Here is a 12,232-nt window from a genome sequence, read left to right as displayed (position 1 = left end):
TTTTGTTTTTTTGTCAAAGGGCTCCCATAATCTTCTGGGGAAACTTCTTTCAGAATACTCAGCACATTACATCAACCAGACATAACAGATCCACCCAAAAAATCGGTCACCTTTTATATGCTTCCATAAAAAGCCTTCGCAAAACAATACATTTCAAGTTGAGCATGTCTATCTTACCACGAAAGGGGTGTTACTGATCACATATTATCTCCATGTCAAAGTACAACACTGATTTGGGTAAGTATGTAATGTACTTAAGACGACCAGATTTTATTCAGAGTGGACTTCTTTCTATTAGAGTCATTGACCTGTGATGAAGAGGAGTCTAATCTACAAAAACTTATGCCAACCATAATAAATGTGTTAATCTTTAGAGCACAACACGCTTGTTTCTGTGCTGATTTTAAATTACGAAGTAGTTGTGAGCTAGAGAACACTTTAAATATCAAGTCTCCTTCCATCTATGCAGCAGGATATTTTACATTATTGAATGCGCAAATAGAGAATTTAAAAAACAACAACATATTTTAACATTCCTAGCTTTAAGTCTTTTACTGTCTTTCTGTCTTCTTCTTTTTTAGGAGGGCAGTTAAAACTGTCCTAGAAATTTTGGCTGCTAGCGAGTTTTGTTACTGTTGTCCATCGAGGCTTTACTGCTTTTAATGCACAAAGCTCCACAACAGCCTCCAGCAGGAACAGTGGGATATAAATTATTTTTCATAAATACTGCTGCAGCAGTGACGTATGCCACATTTGTTTATTTACAGATTTATACCCTGCCCTCCAAACAACACGTTTCAGGGTGGCTTACACAATTTTCAAGCTAAAATAACTTGAAAGCTACTGGCTGCTAAATTTAGCCTTCGAGAACTGATGCTAAATCTTGGATTAGCAGAGGCCTGTTGGCTATTCTGCCTAAGAGTTTATGAATTTGTGGCATACGCAACGCGCAACTGGTTTAAACAGAGGGGGGGGTTCTACTTTTTTATTGTAGAAGTGAACTTTCTACTTTTCTTCTTCTCCAATGGGCACAAACCTTAGAACAGCACCTCCCAAACATCATTTTACGGCGGAGGACTGTAGGCTCAGTGGCAGAAGCTATGCTTTGCGTGCGAATGTCCCCGGTTCAGTCCCTGGAATCTCCTGGCGGGGCTGTGAGGGATTTCCCCCCCACACACACACCCTGACCCCCATCTGAAAACCCTGGAAGCTGCTGGTCCTCACTGGGAGCTAGGTAGTCTGGATTAGGAAGAAGCAGCTTCCAAGGGGGGCAGAAGTCAATCATTTTTGGGGTGTGCCCTGCAAGTGGAAGGAACCAAACTCATGCAGAGATACACAAGGAGTGTTTCTCTCACAGGAGGGCAATTCTGTTATTCTGTTCTGCCTTGATTGGGAGCAACTGAGTCGGTCAGCGATACTCAGTGCAGCAGAAATTGACCACTCTAAGCAAAGGATGGCTTGCAAGGAGGCAATAACAGGTTGGTGATTCTTAGACACAGCAAGCACTCTCTTTGGGTGGGCACACTCTCAGGCAGCTTGAGAATCCTTGCCTTGCAACAATTGCTTTTCCATTTTTTGTTTTTTGTTTTGCTTTTCAACTGTTCTTTTTACAAGATAGCAGCTCCGTTTATCAAAACCACATTTCCATAGTAACACTCTTGCCCGGAGGCAATTCAGTCTTTTGACAATGAGCAAACACTGAATCCAGGCCCTTGTTCTGCAGACAAAATGAGCCTCAGATCTTTCTTCAGTGTTTTTTTAAAATACTTTTGAATTTTAGAAGTATGAAGAGGCCATTTGAACCACAATCTCAATGCACATGAGCTAGCCACACACACCCCCACAAAAAAAAACCCGAACAGCAATGTTCTTTTGAAGACTCAAAGTACTTTGATGCATCTGTATGTAGAATTTTAGTTTACTCCACATATTCCAAATGCATGCTCAGGAAACACTATAGCATTTATTCTACACCCAGGCTGCTTTTTTAAAAAAAATTCATTTTAAGTGCTGCACGTCTGCACAGGAAAACATCAGAACTCTCACACTGTTTTATATCACGCCAGACTGTTAGTGCATCTCTTTCATTACTGTCCACTGAATGACAGCTGCTCCTCAGGGTTTCTTTCAGATGGGAATTTCTCCTAGCCCTACCAGGCCCTCTCTAGGGTTGAACCCGCTACCTTTTGAATTCCAAGGCCTGTGGCTCCACGACCGACCCAGCTACAAACCTACACCAAATGCACCACTTAAAAATATTTGCATAAGGAATTTTTGTTATTGTTATGATTTCAACCGGCAGGACCCGAGAAAGCTAAACAGTCATCTGCTCAAGAAACTCTACAGCTTGGAAGAACTCCGAAAACACAAGATAGCAAAATAATAATAATAATAATCATCTAGTAAGCAACAAGATGAAAGCTTCTGTGCTAAGCACAAAAGTGAGCTAACTGTGCCTTGAATAATATACATCAGAACCAACTTGTTCAGTTTAATAAACACACAATGTATTCTCTTTCCCCCCCCCAAAAAAAAACAGAGAACACTTTTTATTTAAATAGAACTAGTTGCCTTAAGAAGAAGAGTCTCTCATTACTTTCAGGTAGGCTACAGCAGTCATGTGGGGACCACTTGGAAGAAAACAACTGTGTGGTTTGGGTTGGTTTGTTTGTTTTTACAAACTGAAACAGTACGAAGATTTCAGTGTTTCATAGCACAATCTGGTTTTTAAATCCAGGTAAGTGTCACAGGACTGCAGCCTTGATATAGTTAAGCCGAGATCGAAAAACAATGTTTTATGTCCACAAAACTGAAACGCGCACACACAATATAGGGAAGAACCCTCCAACCAAATTGCAGCATAATTCTGTCGGAAAATGTTTAAGGGGGGGGGGAGAGGCAGGATGGAATGATAGAGCTTCAAAGAGGGTATTTATTCGCTGCCCAAATTAAACCTCTTTATTTTAAGAAGTTCAACAAGTGTCCGTTTTCATTTTATTAACTACTCTGTTTGGCTGATTTATAACTCTCTCAGCTTGAAGCAAACCAAATGAAACCTTCCAGCAAAGCAGAGAAAGAAAGAAGGGCAACTTATATTTAGAGGACATTTAAAACACAGTAAACACATACCAGTGTGAGTTCGCAGGTGCGCTTTTAAGTGGGAAGACTTCGTATAGACTTTAGTGCAACCTAAAGACAGAAAACAGAAGAGACGTCAGGCTCATCTAGAAACATTTAACATTCAGTGCCATCACCAACATGTTGATCTAACTATATTTTAAGAAAGTTACTCAAATCTGCCATATGTCACATAGCAAATATGCTGTTAGTGGGATATGCTAACAGCAAAAGGGCAGGGCCCAAGGCTGGTTTATAGCAGTAAACCCACAAATAGCACAATCAGACACACCCAGAATGTCAACTCCAATATCTATATATTCCTAAATGTGTCCATTAATCAGACAGGATTCTTATTTCGCCAAAATCTCACTGCCATTTCCAACATCTTATCTTTCACTTATATGCGGCGAGTTGATAAACTATACCTTTCAATGTGTAAATAAGACTCCTAGCAGTAACGTATAGCGTATTATCATATTAGGAACTATACTAGCAAGGAATTACACAAGCGTGGGCTACGTGGCCAGCTGTACAAGAGCATCAAGTTCTAGAGCAGGGTTTCCCAAAGTTGGGTCTCCAGCTGTTTTTGGACTACAATTCCTGTCAACCCTGACCACTGGTCCTGCTAGCTAGGTCCTGCTAGGAGTTGTAGTCCAAAAAAAGCAAAAAAAAGCTGGAGACCCAAGTTTGGGAGACACTGATCTATAGTGTCTTGCACACCAGTTCAGCGCAAGTGTCGCCATGTCAGAAGACAATTCTGCAGGTGTATGGATTCTCTAATGTAAGAAAAACTGATGCCATTTAAAGGCCCGCCCTAGTCTCAGAAGTTATCTAAAACTCTCAAGTACAGCCTAGCTCTCCCTCAAACTTTGTAAAGAAAGCAGAGCCAGTGTTAAGTGCCACCTCTCATGTGCCACCACACCACAGCATGCCATGCCAGCTACTAGGAGTGGAACGGGACATGATCCCAATGAAAACGTCCCTTAAGGAGACATGCGTGTACACACAGGACTTCCTGCTGAAAGCAGAAGGAAAGAGTTGGCAGTAGACAGCAGTCACAGACTACCAGTGAGCTGTCTGCCCAGCTGCTCCTAAATTCAGCCTCCATCAGCCCCAGGCAGCCTGGCCAAAATTATAAGGGATTGTGGGAGTTCAACGACGTCTAAGAGGGCTACCATATCAGCGCTAAAACTGCAGTTCTAAGCCCACGTACTTGAAGTTCAGATTAGTCAAGAATCTGACCCAAGGCTTAAGTCCAAGGCCCAGTTGCTGGTAGAACGTCCAACATGGCAGAACTGTTCCTGGGCTGTTACTGCCTCGGGTGCTGGTGCGAATGTCTCCCTCATATCTAATGACTCCCTCATATAGAAAAAATGTCAGGGAGAAGTTCTAGCCTAGATCTTGCCCTCCTCCCCACCACCATGGAAGGCAGCAAACATACAGTTCCCCACTTGCATAAAATCCAAGTCAAGCAAACCTATTTCCCCACCATGGCCCACGCTTTTGTAAAAGGTTTGGTCTTTTTTGGGTAGTCTACCATGTTTGTTCATCTGTTGTTTCCATACAGGGCAAAAGGAATGTCAAGTGTTTCTAGAAAAAAGGTAAAGGTAAAGGGACCCCTGACCATTAGGTCCAGTCGTGACTGACTCTGGGGTTGTGCGCTCATCTCGCTTTACTGGCCGAGGGAGCCGGCGTACAGCTTCCAGGTCATGTGGCCAGCATGACAAAGCCACTTCTGGCAAACCAGAGCAGCACACGGAAATGCCGTTTACCTTCCCGCTGTAGCGGTTCCTATTTATCTACTTGCATTTTGACATGCTTTCGAACTGCTAGGTTGGCAGGAGCTGGGACCAAGCAACAGGAGCTCACCCCATCACAGGGATTCGAACCGCCAACCTTCTGATCAGCAAGCCCTAGGCTCAGTGGTTTAAACACAGCGCCACCTGGGTCCCTAGAAAGGTGCTCAATTTTTAATGTTTGCTCTGATCCATGCTGACAATGGTTCATATTTAACCCACGGTGAAGAAGTCAAGGGAGAGCCTACTGGTGGTTCTCCCCCGCCCCCTTCCCAGCTTACCAGGATAATCACAGTAATGAACACGCCTCTTCTCCAAGTCTGGGTTACTCCTCCTGTTGTACCTGGGCGCTGGGATGGCTGGCGAATTCATGGGGATGTTTGCAGGCACACTGGGATTGTGGATTGCCATCTTGGAGGCAATCGTAGCAGCGTAAGACGGAGGAGGGGTCAAATTCTGCAGCATTTCTGCTTGCCTGTCTGGGCTGCCAGGCTCCGAGCTTGGGGGGGAAGGCGGGAAGTAAGTGGCTTGTTGCTGGAGAAACTGGTTTGGCATGGTGTACGTGCAAGGGGGCATCGCGTGAAACTGCTTCATGGTCGTCGGCGGCATAGCGGAGGACAGGGTGTTAAGGCCCGCCATGGCAGAGGACATGGAGACGTTACTGAAGGAGTCCATCACCGCAGCTTGCGTAGTCGGGTTGGGCATGTCTAAATCGGGAGAGCTCAGGAGCTGATACAGCTGGCCTTGTTGGGGCACAGAGACGTGGATATCTGGACTGGGAATCTCCTGCTTGATGAAGAGGTTGTTCACGTCGGGTGTCTGGTGGGGGCTGAAGATGCTTGTAAACTCGGGAAGCGCCTGGGTTGGGTTGGGGACGGGAGCAACAGTTTCACTCTGGTGGCTGAAGGCTGTCACAGGCTCCGTCTTGATGTGGGTCACCGGTGGCCTCTGCGATTTGTACAAGCCCGTCCTCAGCTGTGTGATATCAGGAAGGTAGATGTTCATGTTGACGCTGTAAGGCACCCCTTCACTGTTGGTGAAGAACTGGTCGACCACGGAGGCACTCTCTCGGCGGTACTTTTTATGCTCAGGGAGAACCGGGGCAGGAGGGAGCTGAGGTGTCAGATACTTCTCCATTTCACATCGGGCCTGAAGAACAAGAAGATTAAAAAAAAAAATTAGCTCTACTACACTGTACAAGAAAGTGCTCCTAAAAAGAGATAACCTGACCAATGGCACTTTCATCTATTCTCCTTTCATATATTACAGGTTTTAAGTCTGGATAGCTCAGTTGGTTAGAGCGTGGTGCTAACAACACCAAGGCTGCAGGTTTGATCCCCATATGGGAAAGTTACATATTCCTGCATTGCAGGCGGCCGGACTAGAATGTTCCTCAGGGTCCCTTCCAACTTTACAATTCTTTACAAGCCCTGGTACTGAAAACCTAACAGGGCCGTTCCCCAAAACAACCCAAACCCTGAGCCTACAAGCAGATATCCATTAACATGTGAAATGTTGCCATTCAGAATCCCGGCACAGAATCCAGACAAAATCAAGTTCTTATGTCCCATTGAAAAAAACAGAAGCAATATAAGGATGAGCCTAACTGTTTCTCTTTGAAATTAGTGGGAATTAGAACTTTGGCTGGATCATGTCAGTTGTATTTTTCACAGTAACTACTTTAAGAGAAGAAGAGTAGAAATAGCAGGTTGGATATATATATTCCTTTAGGTGGGGGGAAAATACAAACAGGTAACAAAAGCTTTGACACCAGAAGTTCAAATTACAACATTTAATAAAATGCTGTTCTCACTTTTCAGGGCTTCCTGACTACAATAAGGCAATTCCACTAAAAAGCGTTTAGATTTTATCAACTGTCTCTTGTTATCATGACTGCAATTAAAAGTTGGGTGGCGCAGTTTTAATACGTGCTTTCCTACACGCAAATCCTGTACTCCGTTTGGTTAATTAAAAATTAGCCTCTTGAGATACTCAAGAGTTTGAAGAAATTCAAATGTGCAATTTTATGGAGGGAAACAAAGAGACTGCAGCAGATGCGAAAAACACAGGCCTGTAAAAACGTTTTTCCCTGGGCCCTTTTGAGGTGGTTGGAAGCAGCTTCACTTTCCATTTTGATTCCCACCCACCCAACTGCCACACCTGCAGGATGAGAACAGCACTGGAACAAGGTAATTTAGGAGCCTCCAATCTCATGGTTTGGAAAACTGATCCCAGAAGAACAAATATAAAGACTTGCATCTGATCCCAAAATGAACAAAGCTATTTCCGTGTAACAGCCATAGTCTAAGAAAGTTGTGGGTGGCTGGCTGTACCACTTCATATTGCAGGGGGCTGCTCACAAGATCAGAACACTTCCCCTGTAAAAAGATTGTGCTGGCACCCAAACTCTCCCATTTACAAGGCTTCTATGTGCAAGGGAAAGGGTTTGTATTGGGGGTGGGGGACTATTCCCAGGGACTGTGCTATACCACTTCAGTGAAAAGTAGCCACTTAACCTAAATCCAAGTCCCTATTTTCCAATGAACGCTGCCTGACTTCAAAACAGGACACACAAGGGAAGGGACCTTAACACAGATAGCTACGTAGCTACCTGATCGTAAGATTCAAATGCAAAACGAATGCCATTTACAGGTCCCTAAAGATGCATGTTTGCTACAGACCCCTTCCTGCATATGCATTTGCCACCCAGCCTGAGTGGAGAGCAAAGGTGAGTCAGCCTATAAAACCATATCCATCGGCAAACATCCCTGTCCTTGAGGAGATCTTTAATTACCAGCAGGGAGGGAGCGTGCAAGGGAAAGAGAAAGGGAATCTTTTGCCGAGTTTAGCGGTGTTAGGGGATCCGTGGGTGGACGCAGCCCGATACATTACAAGCAGAGTCACCAGTAAAACATTTATCATGTACCCTCCAGTGTGCAAATGCTGCATTCCCCGTTGCTCTGTAAGGAGTCCATTCATGCCAGAACCCTTCCATACCTCCAAAGTGAGGGTCTGCTGACCAGAGGAACATTGGGCAAACAAGTTTATTTTCAGAGCCTCTCTGAAGCCACAGTCACCACCAAAAAGCCCTCACCAGAAAGGAGAAACAGCAGCCCTCTTGTCTCCCATCAAGATCTGCACCAACGTGCCAGGCGACTTTTTCCAGCTCTTGTTTACAACCCCAGCCGAGCTTGCTTTGATGACAGAAACACTATTCTTGGGGGGGGGGAAGGGGGGAGAGGGAGTATCGCTGAAACCAGGCTGCCTCCATTGCTAGGTACTTTCCTCCATCGCTCCTCCCCCACCCACCTTTCGGGGATTGCGACATTCTAATAAATAAGATCCTTGTGCAAATCAATTAAAACCAATATTCCAGCACACACTTGGGCTGGAGATTGGGGGGAGGGGAGGGAGAGAAGGAGAAGAAGAAGGAGAAGAAGCATTGCTTTGTTTAAACCCACTTGAGGCTTTTTCCACTCATATCCACTGACATTTGGACTTTTTTAAAAAGAAAAAAAAATCTTGCAAAGGGATAAAAACGTAAGCGAAAGCGCTCAAATAAGAACAACCCAGGGCTAGAAATAGTTGCAAATTAAAACCGGTTGCGTTCCTACAAAAAAAAAGAAAATATGCCAGCGGTTTGTGCTTTCCCGTTTTAGCTCTTCCAGCTGTTTGCATGTGGATCCGTTTCCAGCCGGTTTTCTGGGACGAGAAAAAGTCCCAGAACTTCTCTCTTCCTTCTCTGCCTCTACCCCCCCCCTCCGCTGCCCTTTCTCCCTCTCGCCCCATCTAAAATGACCGTGCGTGGGCGAGAGGGACAGGCAGCGACTCTAATTCGGCTGCTGAGCAAGTGCGTTAAGGTGGCAGCTGTAGCTTTCAACACAACTGCCCGGGCCAGTTTCTCTCCCCCCCCCGCCGCCCCCCTTCACCCACTTGCTGCCTGGGCACTGGCTCAGCCCCAGGGCTCTCTGCTGCCAGTGGGTAGGTGCGTGGGTGCTGCGTAACTCCCATAAGGGCGAAATGTGGAGCCTGGCACCAACTGGCTCGCTAGGTGGGGCGGCAACCCGGATCCCAAGGGTGCCTGGGGAAGGAAGCGGGTGCCCTGTCCTGGAAAAGGGACGGAGAGTCCTCCTCGAAGGGCAGCTGGCTCTGTTTGGTGGAGATGGGTCAACACATCTGCTCCAGGGAGGAATGGCATGGGGAAACTGTGAAGTCCGCGAGTTCCTAAAGAACTGCCAATGCCGCCGCCGCCGCCGTCGTCTAGGCTTGGCGGGGCTCGGCGAAGTTGCCGCCTGACTTTCCCCGGCACCGCCCAGAGAAACAGCGGCCCGTCACCTACGCTGTAGAAAAGGCTCCGGGATAACTGGCTCCTTGCAACGAGCCTCGCAACTTCCTCCCCTATGCGCACGTAAGAACAAGATGCGTGTCTTACGCCGCGCCTTCGACCGCAGCGGCGTGAAAAGCCCCGGCGTTCACACAAAGGAAACCCGCGTTCAATAATCGCGGGTCGTTAACAAGCGCAGTTCTCGGGAACTACGCGCTGCCCGAGGTTTCGCCCTTAAACGCAAAGAGCCCCTAATAAAGCCATAAAAAGGAACCGTGTCCACCTAGGACGGGGCAAAGGCGAGCGGCACCCCGCACCTCGGAGAGCCTGAGTTGGCTCCCTGCCCCAAACACACCCAAAGCGAGCCAGCGCCGAGGCGCGCCCAGCGCGCTCCAAACAGAGAAAGCCCATGATCCGAGAAACGTGCCCCCACGAGGTGCACTCTGCCCGTGTCCAGAGACAAAATAATACATATTTTAATGCCGATGGGAAAAGATGCCGAGGCTCCACTCCTGATTAACCGTGAAGCGCGAGAGGCGCGCCCTGCGCTTACCTGCGCCATCTCCTCGCTGGGGATCCTGGCCCCTGCGCCCGGTTGCTGCTGCTTGATCTCCTCGGGACCCTGCCCCGGGAACTGCGCGGCTTCCCGGCCGCCCAGCACGGGCTTGAGCTGCGCGAAGACGGGCTCCTCGGGCCCCAGGCGGGCGCTCATGCTCAGCACCCGCGTAGCCATGCGGAAGGCGCGCCTCGGCGCGAAAGCGGCAGGACGCACGGAATGGAGCCTCGCCTCGCTCACTCCTGCCCGACAGCAGCGCGCATAAGGCTTCCAAGCTCGCTCTACCTGGCTGAGGTCGCTCCGCCTGGGCAACACCGTCCGTGGGCCCGCCCTCCCGCCTCTATTTCACCGCCTCCGCCCAGGCGAGGGGCTGGCTTTGCCGGACGGGAACGCCCACGGGCCCGGGCAGCGCGCCCCGCCCCACGGAGGGGGGGAAGAGCGCGCTGCTCGGCTGGCCTGCAAGGCGCAGGGCAGGAGGGGAGCAAAACAAGCTGTCGAGCGGGGGGCACGTTTCTCGGGGCGCTGCCCCAAAGCACCCCACCCATTTTCTCAACCCCCACCCCACCTGCTTTCTTCCCCCACACAGCCTGTTTCCCCCAAGCGCTGCTGCTAACCGCTACCGCTCCCTCCACCAATTCCCTTTCCAGACTCCGGAGCGCAATGGCCCCTGCGCGCAAAGGGGAACAGCTGGCCTGAAGAGGCCGGGGCGATGAAAGGCCAAATCCGAGCTGTTCTTTTTCGAAAATAGCAGCACTAAATTCTGGAATTGAGCGCAGGCAGCAAACAAGCAGTGAGCGTCGCCATGGGGGGAGTGCGCGCTCTTGGAGACGCAACACACCCCCCCCCCCGGGATATGGAACGGGCACGGGGCGGGAGCCGGCTGGGATCCACAAAGGGCTTAAGCCAGAGTGGGTTGCCCCTCGGGTCTCTTTCACCACCACCGTATGTAACCCCCGGTAACAGGAGCCCGACCCGATGGGGCAAAAATCACATGCGTTTAATGGAAAGTTCCAAAACTAGGGTTAAATAGTGTGATGTTTGCTTTCAGTGTGGAATAACTCATATTTTTGAATGGTTGCTGGAAGGCCAAATGTCCGCTTGCGTAAAGGCTCAGTATACATTATATTGATAAGAAATACAACAAGGATTGCCCTCAGTATCACTTTTTGCTCTTGCTTCATTTTGAAAAGATGTCTATCCATATTCTGCAAGTTTAAAATAAAATAAAATCACACTACACTAAAGTGTAAATGTTTCATTGATTGTCCTTGCTTCAGCCCACCACTCTTGCCACCCTTTCCTGCCACACCAGTGTGTCACCCTTTGAAAACCACTGTACAGTATAAAAAGATAAAGGTAAAGGACCCCTGGACGGTGAAGTCCAGTCAAAGGCAACTATGGGGTTGCAGTGCTCATCTCGCTTTCAGGCCAAGGGAGCCGGCATTGTCCACAGACAGCTTTTCCGGGTCACATGGCCAGCATGTCTAAACTGCTACTGGTGCATGGAGGACCGTGATGAGTGCCAGAGCACACGGAAACGCCGTTTACCTTCCCACTGCAGTGATACTTATTGATCTACTTGCACTGGTGTGCTTTCGAACTGCTAGGTAGGCAGGAGCTGGGACAAAGCAACGGGAGCTCATTCTGTAGCAGGATTCGAACCACCAACCTTCTGATCAGCCAGCCCAAGAGGCCCAGTGGTTTAGACCACTCTTTTTTACCACCGTATTAGTGGCATGTGGCGCAGCAAGATTAGGCTTTTGCCACTAAAGTTTCTGAGCAGGAGCTAGTCAGTCTGTAGTGAAAACTTTGAATTTAAGCACGAGAGTGATATTTGTAACTCACAGTTGAGTCTGCCCTGGACATGGAAGTCACTTGCATTGTGTGTAGAGGGGGAGTGTGTGCTCTGTGTGTGTAGAGGTCAGTGGGATTTCTGGCAAGGTTATTTTACGGAAGAGAGATGATTGTGCATGATGTGTCATACAAATATATCTTTATGGTCTCTCTGTCCAGGTTTTAGAGAGTTCTGCGCTTCAAAAAAATCAGAGATGACAGCAGGGCAAAATAAATTAGTGTAATAAAAAACCATATTATTATTATTGCCACCACTTCTTGCTACTATCTCTAATAATACATTTGGATGCTACTTTTCCTCCAAGGAGTTCAAGGTATTATTATTATTTAAATAAATTTGTTAGTTGCTTTACGTTGCCCAAGGCAACCCAAACAACAAACAAACACATAGATACATTAAAACCAAGTGGGGGAAAGCCCCCCCCCGTTTTATCCTCAAAACAATCCTGTAAGGTAGGTCAGGCTGAGATTGTCTGTCTCTAATATGACAGTGTGCAATGAATGGAATACAGCAGTTCACACTTTGGGAGTACCTCTCAAGTATTTGAGGCATTCTTTTAAGAAGCCTGCAAAACATGTAGG

General features: G+C 47.7%; 1 protein-coding gene across 2 annotated transcripts in view; it reads right to left on the bottom strand.

Annotated features, from left to right (window-relative positions):
* The window catches only part of KLF5 (KLF transcription factor 5), a 34,176-nt gene extending 24,044 nt beyond the window's left edge, over positions 1-10,132 (bottom strand). The window contains exons 1-3 of one of the 2 annotated variants that reach the window (XM_035114951.3): positions 9,794-10,132; positions 5,198-6,065; positions 3,130-3,189 (exon numbers count right to left, since the gene is read on the bottom strand). In XM_035114951.3, the coding sequence (XP_034970842.1) occupies positions 3,130-3,189; positions 5,198-6,065; positions 9,794-9,973 (1,108 nt within the window). In that variant the 5' untranslated portion in view covers positions 9,974-10,132. Of the gene's footprint in view, positions 1-3,129; positions 3,190-5,197; positions 6,066-8,010; positions 8,192-9,793 lie in introns of those variants that run through there. The other variant, XM_035114952.3, reaches the window with a different exon arrangement.
* Positions 10,133-12,232: the final 2,100 nt, after the last annotated feature.

This window comes from Zootoca vivipara, chromosome 4 (genome assembly GCF_965207765.1).
Source record: "Zootoca vivipara chromosome 4, rZooViv2.hap1.1, whole genome shotgun sequence".
NCBI classification, from domain to species: domain Eukaryota; kingdom Metazoa; phylum Chordata; class Lepidosauria; order Squamata; family Lacertidae; genus Zootoca; species Zootoca vivipara.
The sequence above is the reverse complement of the archived record's forward strand: the minus strand, read 5'-3'. Positions and strand labels throughout refer to the sequence as shown.